At 37.5% G+C, this 15,647-nt stretch overlaps 1 protein-coding gene across 1 annotated transcript; it reads right to left on the bottom strand.

Moving 5' to 3' along the window:
* Positions 1-5,351: 5,351 nt before the first annotated feature.
* On the bottom strand, positions 5,352-6,305 carry LOC124960143 (olfactory receptor 10A5-like). The gene has a single exon (XM_047518709.1). It carries the CDS (start codon positions 6,303-6,305, stop codon positions 5,352-5,354), a length of 954 nt encoding a protein of 317 aa, XP_047374665.1.
* Positions 6,306-15,647: the final 9,342 nt, after the last annotated feature.

Genomic DNA, 15,647 nt, shown 5'->3' on the forward strand with positions numbered 1-15,647 from the left:
ACACCTGAATGACATGAGAAAACAAGGGAAGAAAATGCCCCAAACAAATCTGGATGTTATATCAATAAAATCCAATGACAGCATGGCAGAAGAAATGTCAGAAAGGGAGTTCAGAATGTACATAATCAACATGATAAGGGAAGCAAACGATGAAATGAAAGAGCAAATGCAGGCATTGAATGAATGCACCAATAGACAGTTAAAAGAGCAAACACAGGAAGCAAAAGACCATTTCAATAAAGAGTTAGAGATATTGAAAAAAAAAACAAACAGAAATCCTTGAAATGAAGGAAACAATAAACCAAATTAAGAACTCCATAGAAAGCACAACCAATAGGATAGAACACCTGGAAGACAGAACCTCAGATATTGAAGACAAAATATTTAACCTCGAAAACAAAGTCGAACAAACAGAGAAGATGGTAAGAAATCATGAACAGAATCTCCAAGAACTATGGGATATCATGAAAAGGCCAAATTTGAGAATTATTGGGATTGAGGAAGGCTTAGAGAAACAAACCAAAGGAATGAACAACCTATTCAATGAGATAATTTCAGAAAATTTCCGAAAACTGAAGAACGAAATGGAAAATCAAGTTCAAGAGGCTTATAGGACTCCAAATACACAAAATTACAACAGACCCACACCAAGGCACATTATAATGAAAATACCTAACATACAAAATAAAGACAGAATCTTAAAGGCTGTGAGAGAAAAGAACCAAATTACATTCAGGGGGAAGCCAATATGGATATCAGCAGATTTTTCAATCCAGACCTTAAAAGCTAGAAGGGCCTGGAATAACATTTTTCAAGCCCTAAAAGAAAATAGATGCCAACCAAGAATCTTATACCCAGCAAAACTTACCTTCAGATTTGACAACGAAATAAAATCCTTCCATAATAAACAAAAGTTAAAAGAATATACAAAAAGAAAGTCAGCATAACAGAACATTCTCAGCAAAATATTCCATGAAGAAAATATGAAAAACAAAGAAGCAAATCAGCAAAGGGAGGAGATATCCTAAAGGAACTCTCAAATAAAGAGGAACCAAGTCATGTCAAAAATAAGCAAATAAATGAATAAAATGAGTCAAATGACCGGGAATACAAATCATATCTCAATAATAACCCTGAATATTAACGGCCTGAATTCATCAATCAAAAGACATAGACTGGCAGATTGGATAAAAAAGAAAGATCCAACAATATGTTTCCTGCAAGAGACTCATCTCTTAGAAAGAGATACCCAAAGACTAAAGGTGAAAGGATGGGAAAAAACTTACCATGCACATGGACCCAGCAAAAAAGCTGGGGTATCCATCCTCATTTCAGATAAAGTGGACTTCAAGCCAAAGTTAATCAGAAGGGATAAAGAAGGACATTTCATAATGCTTAAGGGAACCATAAATTAGCAAGACATAGCAATCATAAATATCTATGCCCCAAACAGTGGCTCACCCATGTATGTCAAACAAATCCTTCTCAATCTCAGAAACCAAATAGACCACAATACAATAATACTAGGTGATTTTAACACGCCTCTCTCACCACTGGACAGATCTTCCAAACAAAAATTGAACAAAGAAACCATAGATCTCAATAACACAATCAATAATTTAGACTTAACAGACATTTATAGAATATACCATCCAACGAAGAGTGAATACACTTTCTTCTCAGCAGCACATGGATCCTTCTCTAAAATAGACCATATATTATGCCACAAAGCTAATGTTACCAAATACAAGAAGATAGAGACACTTCCTTGTATTTTATCAGACCATAATGGATTGAAACTAGAAATAAATGAAAGAGCAAAAAACAGAAATTATTCCAACACCTGGAGATTAAACAATATGCTATTATATGAGGAATGGATAACAGAAGATATTAGGAAGAATATTAAAAAATTCTTAGAGGTAAACGAGAACAAAGAAACATCGTATCAAAATCTTTGGGACACTATGAAAGCGGTACTTAGAGGAAGATTTATTTCATGGAGCGCATTTAATAAAAGAAGTAAAACTCAAAAAATAAATGACCTAACACTACAGCTCAAAGCCCTAGAAAAAGAAGAACAGACCAACACCAAAAGTAGTAGAAGACAGGAAATAGTTAAACTCAGAGCTGAAATGAACGAAATTGAAATGAAAGAAACAATACAAAAAATTGACAAAATAAATAGTTTGTTCTTCGAAAAAATAAACAAAATTGATAAACCTTTAGCTACACTAACAAAGAGAAGACGAGAGAAAACCCAAATCACCAAAATTCGGAATGAACAAGGAAATATCACAACAGACACGATTGAAATACAAAACATAATTAGAAGCTATTTTGAAAATCTATATTCCAACAAAATAGAAAATTTCGAAGATATCAACAAGTTTCTGGAGACCTATGAATTGCCTAAACTAAACGAGAAGGACATACACAATTTAAATAGACCAATTTCAAGTAATGAAATAGAAGAAGTCATCAAAAGCCTACCAACAAAGAAAAGTCCAGGACCTGATGGTTTCTCAGCCGAGTTCTACAAAACCTTTAAAGAAGAGCTCATTCCAATACTTTTCAAAGTATTCCATGAAAGAGAAGAGGAGGGAACCCTCCCAAACTCATTCTACGAAGCCAATATCACCCTGATACCTAAACCAGACAGAGACACATCAAGGAAAGAAAATTTCAGACCAATTTCCTTAATGAACATCGACGCAAAAATTCTCAACAAAATTTTAGCAAATCGCATACAAAAATGTATTAAAAAGATAGTGCATCATGATCAAGTGGGTTTCATCCCAGGGATGCAAGGTTGGTTCAACATCAGGAAATCAATAAATGTAATTCACCATATCAACAGACTTAAAGTCAAGAATCACATGATTATTTCAACAGATAGAGAAAAAGCATTTGATAAAATACAGCACCCCTTCATGCTCAAAACACTAGAAAAAATAGGGATAGTGGGAACGTTCCTTAACATTGTAAAGGCCATCTATGCTAAGCCCATGGCTAATATTATTCTTAATGGTGAAAAACTGAAAGCATTCCCCCTAAAATCTGGAACAAGGCAGGGATGCCCTCTCTCACCACTCCTATTCAATATCGTCCTTGAAACTCTAGCCAGAGCAATTAGACAGACCAAAGAAATTAAAGGGATACGAATAGGAAAAGAAGAACTCAAACTATCCCTATTTGCTGATGATATGATTGTATACTTAGAGGAACCAGGAAATTCCACCAGAAAACTCTTAGAACTCATAAGTGAATTCAGTAAAGTAGCAGGATACAAGATCAATGCTCATAAATCCAATGCATTTTTATACATAAGTGATGAATCTTCAGAAAGAGAAGTTAGGAAAACTACTCCATTCACAATAGCCTCGAAAAAAATAAAATACTTGGGAATCAATCTCACAAAAGAGGTGAAAGACCTCTACAATGAGAACCACAGAACATTAAAGAAAGAAATCAAAGAACACCTTAGAAGATGGAAAGATCTCCCATGTTCTTGGATAGGAAGAATTAATATTGTCAAAATGGCCATACTATCAAAAGTGCTATACAGATTCAATGCAATTCCAATTAAAATCCCAACGATGTACCTTACAGAAGTAGAACAAGCAATCATGAAATTCATCTGGAAGAATAAGAAACCCAGAATAGCTAAAGCAATCCTTCGCAGGAAAAATGAAGCAGGGGGTATTGCAATACCTGAACTTCAACTGTACTACAAAGCAATAGTAACAAAAATGGCATGGTATTGGTACCAAAATAGACAGGTAGATCAATGGTACAGAATAGAGGACACGGACACAAACCCAAATAAATACAATTTTCTCATACTAGACAAAGGTGCCAAAAACATGCAATGGAGAAAAGATAGCCTCTTCCACAAATGGTGCTGGGAAAATTGGAAATCCATATGCAACAGAATGAAAATAAACCCATATCTCTCACTGTGCACAAAACTAAACTCAAAATGGATTAAGGACCTTGGAATCAGACCAGAGACCCTGCATCTTATAGAAGAAAAAGTAGGTCCAGAGCTTCAACATGTCGGCTTAGGACCAGACTTTCTCGACAGGACTCCCATAGCACAAGAAATAAAAGCAAGAATCAACAACTGGGATAGATTCAAACTAAAAAGCTTTCTCTCAGCAAAGGAAACTATCAGCAATGTGAAGAAAGAGCCTACAGAGTGGGAGAAAATCTTTGCCAATCGTACTTCAGATAGAGCACTAATCTCCAGAATCTATAAAGAACTCAAAAACTCAACACCAAGACTAGAAATAACCCAATCGACAAATGGTCTAAGGAAATGAACAGACACTTCACAGAAGAAGACCTACAAACAATCAACAAACATATGGAAAAATGTTCAACATCTCTAGTAATAAGAGAAATGCAAATCAAAACCACCCTAAGATTCCATCTCACCCCAATCAGAATGGCGATTATCAAGAACACAAGCAACAACAGGTGTTGGCGAGGATGTGGGGAAAAAGGTACACTCATACATTGCTGGTGGGGTTGCAAATTAGTGCAACCACTCTGGAAGGCAGTGTGGAGATTCCTTAGAAAACTTGGAATGGAACCACCATTTGACCCAGCTATCCCACTCCTTGGCCTATACCCAAAAGACTTAAAATCAGCATACTACAGAGATACAGCCACATCAATGTTCATTGCTGCTCAATTCACCATAGCCAGATTGTGGAACCAACCTTGATGCCCTTCAGTTGATGAGTGGATTAAGAAACTGTGGCATATATATACAATGGAATATTATTCAGCCATAAAGAATGATAAAATTATGGCATTTGCAAGCAAATGGACGAAATTGGAGAATATCATGCTAAGTGAGATAAGTCAATCTCAAAAAACCAAAGGAAGAATGATCTTGCTGATAAGTGGATGATGATACATAATGGGGCGTGGGAGGGGTTAGTTTTAGGGTTAGAGTGAGGGTTAGGGAGGGGGGCAAGAATGGGGGAAGGAAGGACTGTATAGAGGGAAAAGAGGGATTGGAGAGGTGGGGGGAAGGGGAAAAAATAACAGAATGAATCAACCAACAGCACCCTATGTAAAGGTATAATTACACAAATGGTATGCCTTTACTCTATGTACAAACAGAGAAAGAACATGTATCCCATTTGTTCACAATAAAAAAAAAAAAAAAAAAAAAAAGAAAGCAACATGAGCCTACCATAGGAAGAGAGAAGTTGGCAAGTGGTAATGACAGGTCTTAACTACCTCTTAGCTCTTTTTTCTCCATTGAGCTTTACAATAGCCATTTCAATACCTGGGTTTTCCTCCCATGGAGACTTAAAGAGAGGGAGACAGGATGTCTATAGGTGGTGGCTTCTGAGAGCTAGGACCTTTTGGAAGGTCCTGCTGAGGGCATTCTTCACCTCATTATTTCTCAGGCTGTATATGATGGGATTCAACATGGGAGTCACAACAGTGTAGGACAATGATAACAATTTCTTGCTCTCAGGAGAATTGCTTGACTTGGGCCGGAAATAGGTGAGGCTTGAAGATACATAGAACAGGGAGACAACAAGGAGGTGGGAGGAGCAGGTAGAGAAGGCTTTGTGCTTCCCTTTAGCTGATGGAATCTGGAGGATGGCAGCGGCAATGCGAGTGTAGGAACACAAGATCAGCAGGCAGGGAATCATGACTACCAGAATGGTCCCCACGATGGCGTAGATCTCAAACCGTGTTGTGTCTGCACAGACCAGCCTCAGCACAGGTGGGCTATCACAGAAGAAGTGGTTCACCTTGTTGGTGGCACAGAATGGAAAACTGAAGAGCCACGTGGTCTGCACGGTAGCCACAGGAAACCCTGGAAACCAGGAGGCAGCAGCCAGCTTGGCACGTGTCCTTTGGTTCATGAGGACTGGGTAATGCAAGGGACTGCAGATGGCTACATAGCGATCATATGCCATGGTGGCCAGGAGGAAGCATTCGGCCACCCCAAAGAAGAAGAAGAAATACATCTGAGCGGCACAGCCAGTGAAGGAGATGGTTGTGTCCCGGGCAATGAGGGTCCCCAGCATTTTGGGCACAATGACTAGGTTGAAGCCAATCTCCAGGAAGGACAAGTTTCTGAGGAAGAAGTACATGGGACTGTGCAGCATGGGGTCAGCCAAGGTCACCAGAATGATGAGGCTGTTTCCCATCAGAGTGACCAGGTAGATGGTTAGGAATGTCAGGAAGAGCAATGACTGTATTTCAGTAGGTAGGGAAGAGAAGCTCATGAGGACAAACTCACTTACTCTTGTCCAGTTTTCAGCAGTCATAGATGTAGGCATAAATCTCCAATGTGGTCAGGAAGAGAGATTTTTTTGATTGGAAGGGATAGATTCTTCAGATTTCTCTTACTGTCATGGAAAGAGGCAAAATCAGGAACTTATCTGGAAAAGGCAGGGCATTTTGCTCTCTAAGAATAAAGACACAGGAAGCATACACAGTGCCTAAGCTCTGAGAGGAGCAATGCCTTGTTCTTCCTAATCTTATTCTTTTTGTGATCATTTTCTATTTTGTGACTGTATTTTCTAAAACAAATTGCAGCCTGTCCACCTATACCATTTTCTGCTGCACACTTAAAATAATTTAGTAATGGGAGTAAGTGAGTAGGGATCTGAGGCAAAGTAGTAGAATCAGATGGAAAAACATTAGAAATTTTCTATTCATGCCTTCATTAAAGATTCATTATTTTATCTACAATCAAGCTTAATAATTACCCTTCTATATTTTAGGACTACACTTCTAAAACTATTTGACAGAGTATGTAGTGGAATAATTGTATTGTTTTATTATATTTTACTTTGAGATTTTTCAAAGTAAGAAAATGAAGAAATAGGTGGAGACAATGTCTATAGGATGTGGATGGTTTAATGTACTCTCTCTTGATGTAAGAACTGTCGATTACTTCAAATCTCAAAATAATTTTTCTTTCTTGCTACACAGATTATGGGAAACAACCTTAGGAACTTCCTCTCCAATCTAGAAAAGCTTTAATTGAAAACTGATCACCAGTACTCTGTCATCCATTGGCTCTTGAAACTGAGATTCTGAGAAATATTTAATACAACTAAGTGGAAAATTCATGTGTCTAAGAAAATTTTAATTACTTTTGCTTCAAGAATAGGCAAATAGAAAACAGACTCAAATTCCCACAATAATTTTATAAACAATATGAGAAATATTAGGGTTTAGTTTAGAATGAAAACATTCATAAGCAAATGTTAATCTGAACTATGTAAAATAAGAGATTGAATCTTAAATAGCATGAAAAAATTGAACAATTATTGCTCTCTAGAGGCATGGGAGAGATGACCATTGACTGCTCATTGAAGCCTAGATTTTAATGAAGAAGATATTGATATAATCAATTATAATAAATTGGAACAAAGGCCATAATACAAGAAATATACAGTAACATGGGGGTATATAACAAACAGGAACTTGTAATATAGTTTATAAAAGATTTCTAGGCAACAGAAATGAAAAATAAATTTCTTAAAAGACAGGCTTAAAATTAGAGTTTTATACGTAATTATGGAAATATTATAATGAAAACAAATTGTAGTAGTAGAAATAAAAATTTATTGAAAGCAGAAAAGAATAGACTTGATTTTTCCTGAAGGATAAAAATATAATAGCATCTTATGGTGCTCTCCATGAGGTATAGAAAATGGGTAAAAATTGGAAATTAGTCTAAAGCAAAGTAACAAATAATTAATGTTACTGAAGAAGTCAATGAAGCAAATGGAGCAATACATAGTAAGAAAAATGAAAATATTAGTAACCTATAAAAATCAATAAAATAGTAACAATGACTCATTAAGCAACAGGCAAAATCAAAAAATAAAGGTAACAACCAGTTGTGTCTTAGAAGACAATTTAGTTTTCAAAATGTATTCAAAATATTATGGCATTTATAGAGGTGAAACTCATTTCTTTTTTAAATTAAAATATTTTAAATGTATTTAATTAATACATAAAATATAAAAAGTGTTTATATTTATGATGTACCACGTGATGTTTTGATACTTGTATACATTGTGTAATGTTAAAAAATAATTTTTTAGTAATAGTACCACTCTGAACTTATAATTCTCTTTAGTGCTAAAAGAGATGAAACAAACTGTATGATTTTGATCCATACCCATAATTTTTTGATAGAACAAAGGACCAGTGATATGATCAACACTGCATACTAACTATAAATTACTGTTGTCTTATAAGACAATCCAGCCCTCTGTATTACAGAATACTCTGTTACAGAATTACTCTGTTAACAAAGTCATTGTGGAGACAGCAATTTAAATTAAAGGAACATAATAATAAAGTTGTGTAACACATTTAGAATGAGTTCATATAAATCATTAAGGGAAAAACATCTCTCCCAAAGACAGTGAAAAGACTCAATTCAATAAAATTGCTAATAAGAAGTGAGCAAATAAAAGTATTCAATTATCCTAGTAGAAAAAATAAATACAAATTGAACAAATCAGAAAACAAAGAAATGTAATTTTGCTTATCAAATTTAGAAAAGAAGGAACAATTATATTATCCAGAGTTAAATTAGTCTAATTTTTCTGCAGAGCAATATAGAAAATTTGTGTGAACTCCCTTAAAGTGTTCATATATTGTTTTGAGAATCTCAGGGTCTCTAATTTAAGGCAACAATCAGAGCAACAGACAAAGATGTCACATAGAAACACGTTAAGTGACGAATCATTATTGTGTCAATACAGGAAACAACCACTGATTTATAGTCAATTATGACCTGAGGATTTAAAAACATGTAATCATTTAAGTCACTTTTGAAGAAATTTACTGGTATGGAATAATATTAATTGAAAAACACAAAAAATATGTATATAAAATACTAATTTTGGAATAATATTCCAATATTAGGAATATGTGCATAGAACAAAGACTGAAGGAATGCATAAAATTTTAGCAATAATCACCTTCAAGTGGTAGGAAGATGGACAGGGAGATGTTTTTATTTTCATTTTGTTTTCAAACATTCTACAGTGAACTACATTTGTTACACAGCAGCAAAAAAGAGTAATAATAAAAATGAAAATCATGACTATCTGTTGATAATATCTATAGAATACAACATACAATTATGCTATGATTTTTCTTTCAATTTTTATATCACTTGTCTGATGTAGGTACTATTATTATCCTCCCATATTGCCAGTGGATGAATTGAAGTTTAAAGTGGTTAAAGAATTTGGTAGGTAATGAATTTAGTAACTTGTTTACATTGGCAGTAAATGGCAGAATACTCAGAACCATGATCAGAAAAAACAAAGGAAACTTTGGGGTTTCAGCAAGGCATACATATGAATGTAATATATTCTTTACTCTTCATCTTTTGTTTCCTTCTCATCCTATTACCTTAATCTCCAACAGTGCTGAGTGTCTTACATTTATTGAACAAATTACTTCCTTTCATGATTCTATACCAGAGATTGGCAAACTTTTTCTGGCAAAGGCTAGATACAAAATATGTTAGGTTTTGAGGATTTTGTGATTTCTATCATAAGTATTCAATACTTACACAAGTATACACATATAGGTTTGTGTACATAAATACACATATAGTTAATAAACATATAATATTCATATATATGATGTTAGTATATAAATAATCAGGTATACACACATCTATAATATTTGGGCAAATAAGCATGACTGAGTTCCCATAACACGTTACAGACACTGAAATTTCATATAATTGTAGGTGCCATGAACCATTGTTCTCTTGATTTTTAAAACTGCTGGAAAATATAAAAGTCATATTTAGTTCAAGGATCAAATAACCCAGGGTGGTGCTTAGATTTGGCCACCTGTTATAGTTTGTTGTCTCTGCTTATACCTTTTCTTTTTTTGTGGTGCTGGGGATTGAACCCAGGGCCTTCTGTATGCAAGGCAAGCACTCTACCAACTGAGCTATATCCCTAATCCCTTCTGCTTATACCTTTGTTCATGTTTCTTCTTTTTGTGTATGTCTAATCTCCACCTGAGTTTTCATCTTCAAAGTTACAACATATCTCCCCATGATACTTTCAGACAAGTTTATTCTTTTCTTTCTTTTAAAAAAAATCTTTATTTTATTTATTTATTATTTTTATGTGGTGCTGAAGATAGAACCCAGTGCCTCACACATGCTAGGCAAGCACTCTACCACTGAGCTACAACCCCAGCCCCACAGTTATTATTCTTATATGCTCTTAAAAATAAGTTAGTTAATCCATTGCATTTTTAATTATCTATTAACTTCTAAATTTTCCAGTTAATCTCTAAAGTCCTTCAGATCAGTAGCTGCTTATTTTATTCATGGAAATAAACCCAATGCTAGTCCAGATTGTCACTTATATGTGCTTTTGGATAATGAGTATTAAAAATGAATATGTGAATTTTTAAAGTGCATTATTCCTGAAGTTTCCATTGCATTTTATGTACACTCACTTCCTTCTACTAAAAACATTTTATAGAAGCCCCAGTTAGTGGCAGATGTGTAATATGTGGTGCTGGTGAAAAGGGTTGGGAAAGAGGAGGGAGCACGGATGAAAAGGCTGGCTGGGCTTGACCCATGCCTCCCTGCCAGGCACTCCAGAACTTCTCCAGGAGCTTCCCTTTGCTAATCATTTGACCATGTCAGGAATAGGAGCCCACTCTAACACTTCTATGATAGAGTTGCCCTAAAGTAGTGTACCCTGATGTCCTTCCTCTGCCTCATGATGCTCACTGAAGCAAGTCTTTCCTGAGTTAACCAAAGGAAAATTAAGATCTGGAGAGGCTGTGTCTTGTGGAAGCTCCATGGACTGAAATTTTCCTAGCTCAGAGATTTAAAGGATGCAATTTCAGAAAAATTACTGTGCAATGTACTTTTTCTGTGGCCTTACATTTTTTATTCTACAACATAGGCAAAGAAACCTGAGAGGAGCTAATGAACTCTTGGGTGGACACACAAGAAGGTGTCTCACCAAAACCTGTCCAAACCTTGTCCAGTTGAGCAACTGAACCTAGAAAGGGACTTGTGGTTGATTTGACCTTTGGTAAAGAGCCTTACCTGGGTCCAATGGGGCCATCTTCTTTGATCACCTTTGCATAGCATTCATGCTTCATCCATATCCTTTAGTAACCCAAGAGCACTACATCTGTTTCAGAAAAGCCAAAAGAGGAAAAAGAGATGTCTTACTCCCTGTCCTGGCTGGGCCATTAATGGCTACAGCTTTAGCCAGGTCATGCTGCCTTCTGTGTCAGATGCGTGTGAGCACACTGTATCGATTGGCCATGCTCCCACTGCTGACTTTAGAATTATTCCCAGTTGTGTCCCTTTGTCCTTGGGACTGGCTGAAGGGCTAGAACCTGTATTTTCCCCCAGGAGCTCACCTAAGTTATTCTTCCTTCCCTTCCTCATGAGGCCCTGACCTCTCTTGATTCTACTGTCCTTTGGGGCTCTAAGAAATGTCAGATAGCAAAAGAATGAAGTTCAAGAAAGGAAAACCATGCTCTAGGGATGTAGGATTGTGTGGAGAAAATTTTGAATTCTAAGTAACCTATATTTAAAGCCAGTTCTGAAACTCAGACTTGTGATATTTAGTGATTTGTTGAACTGAGTTTCAATTTCCATATAGTTCAGATGAAGATAATTAGGCTTGTTTTAGAGGGTTGATATGATGATAGTGGACATAAAATATTGGTATTAATGTTATATTACAGGATATATATCATTAATATAATGTTACTATAACCTATAATATAGAAATAATTGTACATTTATTTAACATATATTGAATAATTACTGCATGTCAGGCATTGTTCTAGATGCTGAGATACAAAAATGAACAAAACCAAAAATTCTTTGTGTCCATAAAGCTTATATTTGAATGTGGGAAGTCAGGCATTGAATTAATAAACTTTTAAGTACATAAGACAATGTAGTTGCTATAAGCAAAATCCAGGCGTGAAGAAATAGGAAACTGCTGAAAGACTCTACTAAGTAGACTTCCTTAGTACAGGATTTTTATATTGACCATTCTTAGGCTAGTCATGATTTCAGAGGTCTCAGTTTATAGATGGCTGACTCCATTGCTCTGGGCCTAACATGAGGCAGCACATCATGGTGAGAGGGTCCAGCAGAGGAAAGCTGCTCAGCTCATGGCAAGAAAAAGAGAGAGGGGGGTGGGACAGAAGAGGTAGCCACAGGCAAGATGAACCCTTCCAGGGCACACCCCCAGTAACCCACTTCCTCCTGCCTTGCCCCACCTGCTTATAGTTATCTCCTAGTCAGTCTATTTGAACTTGGATGGAGGGATTAGTGATAGTCTCATAATCCAATCATTTACCACCAAACATCTGGAATTAACACAGGCACTTTGGGGGGAGACCTCATATCCAAACCATAACACTCTGTCTCTGGCCCACAAAAACTCATGTCAATTTCACAATGCAAAAAATCATTTAGTTCATCTACAAGAGTCCTATAGTCTTAACAGTTTTAGCATTGCCCAAAAGTTCAAGTTAAAAGTGTCCTCTGAGATTCAAGTTGAACTCTTAGCATAAGCCTCTGTAAAATCAAGAGCAAGTTATTTTTATCTAATACATAGTGGCACAAGGTGAACAATCCCATTCCCAAAGTGAGGAATAGGAGCAGGGAAAGAAGAGATGGGGCAAAGCAAGACTGAAATCCAGTCAGGCAAACCAGTTTGGCAACTCTGTTTACAGCATCTAAGACATATGGCAGGGAAATATGCTTTCCAAAGGGCATGTGCAGCTAACCCCTCTGGTCTCCCTTTTAGCCTGGCTCTCTCCACAGTTAGCAGCTTTACTTGGCAGATAATTCATGTTACTGGCATCTCTTAATCTCAGAATTATCCACTGTATTTTTTTCTTCCTTCTCACATCTTCATGCATCACCCTCTCAGGAGCAGACTGAGGGACTCTGATCCTGCTACACCTTGCCTAGGCTCCGAAACCTTATTCTGAAATCTTGGTAAAAAGTCTCCATGATCCCTTAAATTCAGCATCCTGCATGTCTCCAGAACCAGCACAATGTGGATGAGGTCAAGGTCTTCTGCCAGCTTTGGTAATACCTGGGTTCCCAGAAATCACAGTAGCAGTGTCTCTGAGTGCCTGAATGGCTCAGCATGATGTAACAACTTCCTATGCCCCACTGCAAGAAGAGCGCTCCCATGAACTCTTCTCATAAGAATTTTTCCTTATATACCCTTAAGTCTGCAGTGGGTGTGGTCTTGAAAATTACTGAGATGCTCTCAAGTCATCTTTTCTATTATTATCTCCATGCAAAGTACTTAGCATCTCTTTAGGGGGTTGTAATCACTTCAAAAAGCACACCCTCTTTGACCCCAGCTTTACATGCACTTTTTTTGATCAGATTTCAATTAAAAAAATCTTTCAGATCTGTTTTCTTCTCCCATTTCTCGCAGTAAATCTGACTAAAAGTTGCCAACAATATCCATGCCACTAATTGGATGCTGTGCTACTTTGAAATTTCCTCCATTATTTTTTTTTTCTTTTTCTTTTGGTAACAGGGATTGAACCCTGGGATGCTTAACTACTGAGGCACACTCCAGTCCTTTTAAAATTTTTATATCTTAAGACAGGATCTCATTAAATTGCTTAGGGTCTCACTAAATTGCTGAGGCTGACTGAACTTGTGATACCCCTGTTTCCCAAACCATTAGCTACCACTAGTTTTATTAGTCTATCACCTTTAAAGTCAGCATCATATAAAGTCTCAGAATATGGGTAAAATGTAGTCACATTCTTTCCCAGACCTGAGTGGCTTCTGGTACAATTCCCAATAGCATCCTTAATATCTTCTGAAATCTCATGAGCATAGTCTGCACTCCTATCAGCATTCTTATCTTCTGAACTCTCACCAAAATGGCCGATTAAGCTCTGCTTATGACATTTTCCTGCTTACAACCCTAAACTTCAAAAATTCCTCCCACAAACAATTTTCAAAGGCTTCTAACCACATAGTCAGTGTAGTCACAACAATGAACCTACTTTTCGATGCTAAGAATTGGTACATTCCATCCTTTTTAGTTTGACAGCACTGCATTAGGTGGATATGTTGCTGACTGAGCAGAAATGACTTGGGAGGAGTGGTAAACAAGACACATTTGGGTGAGAGATCACTGCTAGAGATAATGATTTGGGAATTAGTCATTCATTTAAGCATTTATCAAGTGTAATTTGAGTACCAGGCACAGGAATAGGCACATGACTGAGAGGTTGTCCATATACTCAGTTGATATGAAATGCATCTAAAGTACAATTACATTATATTACATACTTTAATATAAGGTCAAGATACTATGTGTTCAAAGGTGAATTCAGGTTTGTCTAGGGAAATCAGACTCTCCAGAAGAAACATATTAGAATTGTACTCCAAAGAACAGAATCAAAGTTGAATTTTGTAAGATAAATCCAAGTTAACTTATTATGGGGAGAATATATTAAAGGAAAGAATTTCAGACAGAAAACTTGTGTAAAGTTATAAAGGTTTAGTCATTTCTTCCCTTTACTGAACGCTTACTCTGTGCCAAATGACCTTTTCATTCAGAGACTAAAAGTCACTTTATTGGTGGGATTGCAAATTGGTACAACCACTATGGAAAGTAGTATGGAGATTCCTCAGAAAACTTGGAATGGAACCACCATTTGACACAGCTATCCCACTCCTTGGTTTATACCCAAAAGTCTTAAAATCAGCATACTACAGTGACACACAACTACATCAATGTTTATAGCAGCTCAATTCACAATAACTAAACTATGGAACCAAACTAGGAGCCCTTTGACAGATGAATGAAAAAAGAAAATGTGGTAGGCTGGAGCGGTGAACACGGACAACTGGGATCATCATAGAGGAGGCGGCTCAGCACAGCGCTTGGACTCGAGCAACCGCTGGGGCTCCGGGTGGCTGCCTGGGGAGGAGCTGCGTGGTGAGCTGTTTAGACTCAGAACGACCGCTTCTGAACACCAGGGGGTTGCCCGGAGGAAGAGGAGAAGCCCGGCGGGTCGCTTGGTCTAGGAGTGACTGCATCAGAGCCACAGGCGATTGCCAGAGGAGGAGCTGCGTGGTGAACTGTTTGAACTCAGAGCGAGCGCTCCTGAACACCGGGAGGTTGCCTGGAGGAAGAGGAGGAGCGCAGCGGATTGCTTGACCTAGGAGTGACTGCATCAGAGCCACAGGCGATTGCCAGAGGAGGAGCTGCGTGGCGAGCTGTTTGAACTCAGAACAACTGCTCCAGAACACTGGTCGCCTGCCTGGAGGAGGAGAGCGGTGGGACGCTTGGTCTAGGAGTGACTGCATCAGAGCCACAGGTGGTTGCCAGAGGAGGAGGTGAGTGGTGAGTTGATTGGACTAAAAGTGACCGCTCCTGAACACCGGGCGGCCTGCCTGGAGGAGGAGCATGGTGAGTCACTTGGTCTTGGAGCCACCGCTCCTGAATACCGGGGGGGCTACCCCGAGGAGGAGGAGGAGGAACAGGGCGGGTCACCTGGACTTGGAGTGACTGCCTAGGGCTACGGGTGGTTGGCGGGAGGAGGAGACCCGAAGTGAGTTGTTTGGACTCCTA

This window comes from Sciurus carolinensis, chromosome 11 (genome assembly GCF_902686445.1).
Source record: "Sciurus carolinensis chromosome 11, mSciCar1.2, whole genome shotgun sequence".
Lineage (NCBI taxonomy): Eukaryota > Metazoa > Chordata > Mammalia > Rodentia > Sciuridae > Sciurus > Sciurus carolinensis.

What these genes read in the sequence shown, in the direction of transcription:
- LOC124960143 (XM_047518709.1), bottom strand. Translation starts at nt 6,305, where the DNA reads ATGACTGCTGAAAACTGGACAAGAGTAAGTGAGTTTGTCCTCATGAGC.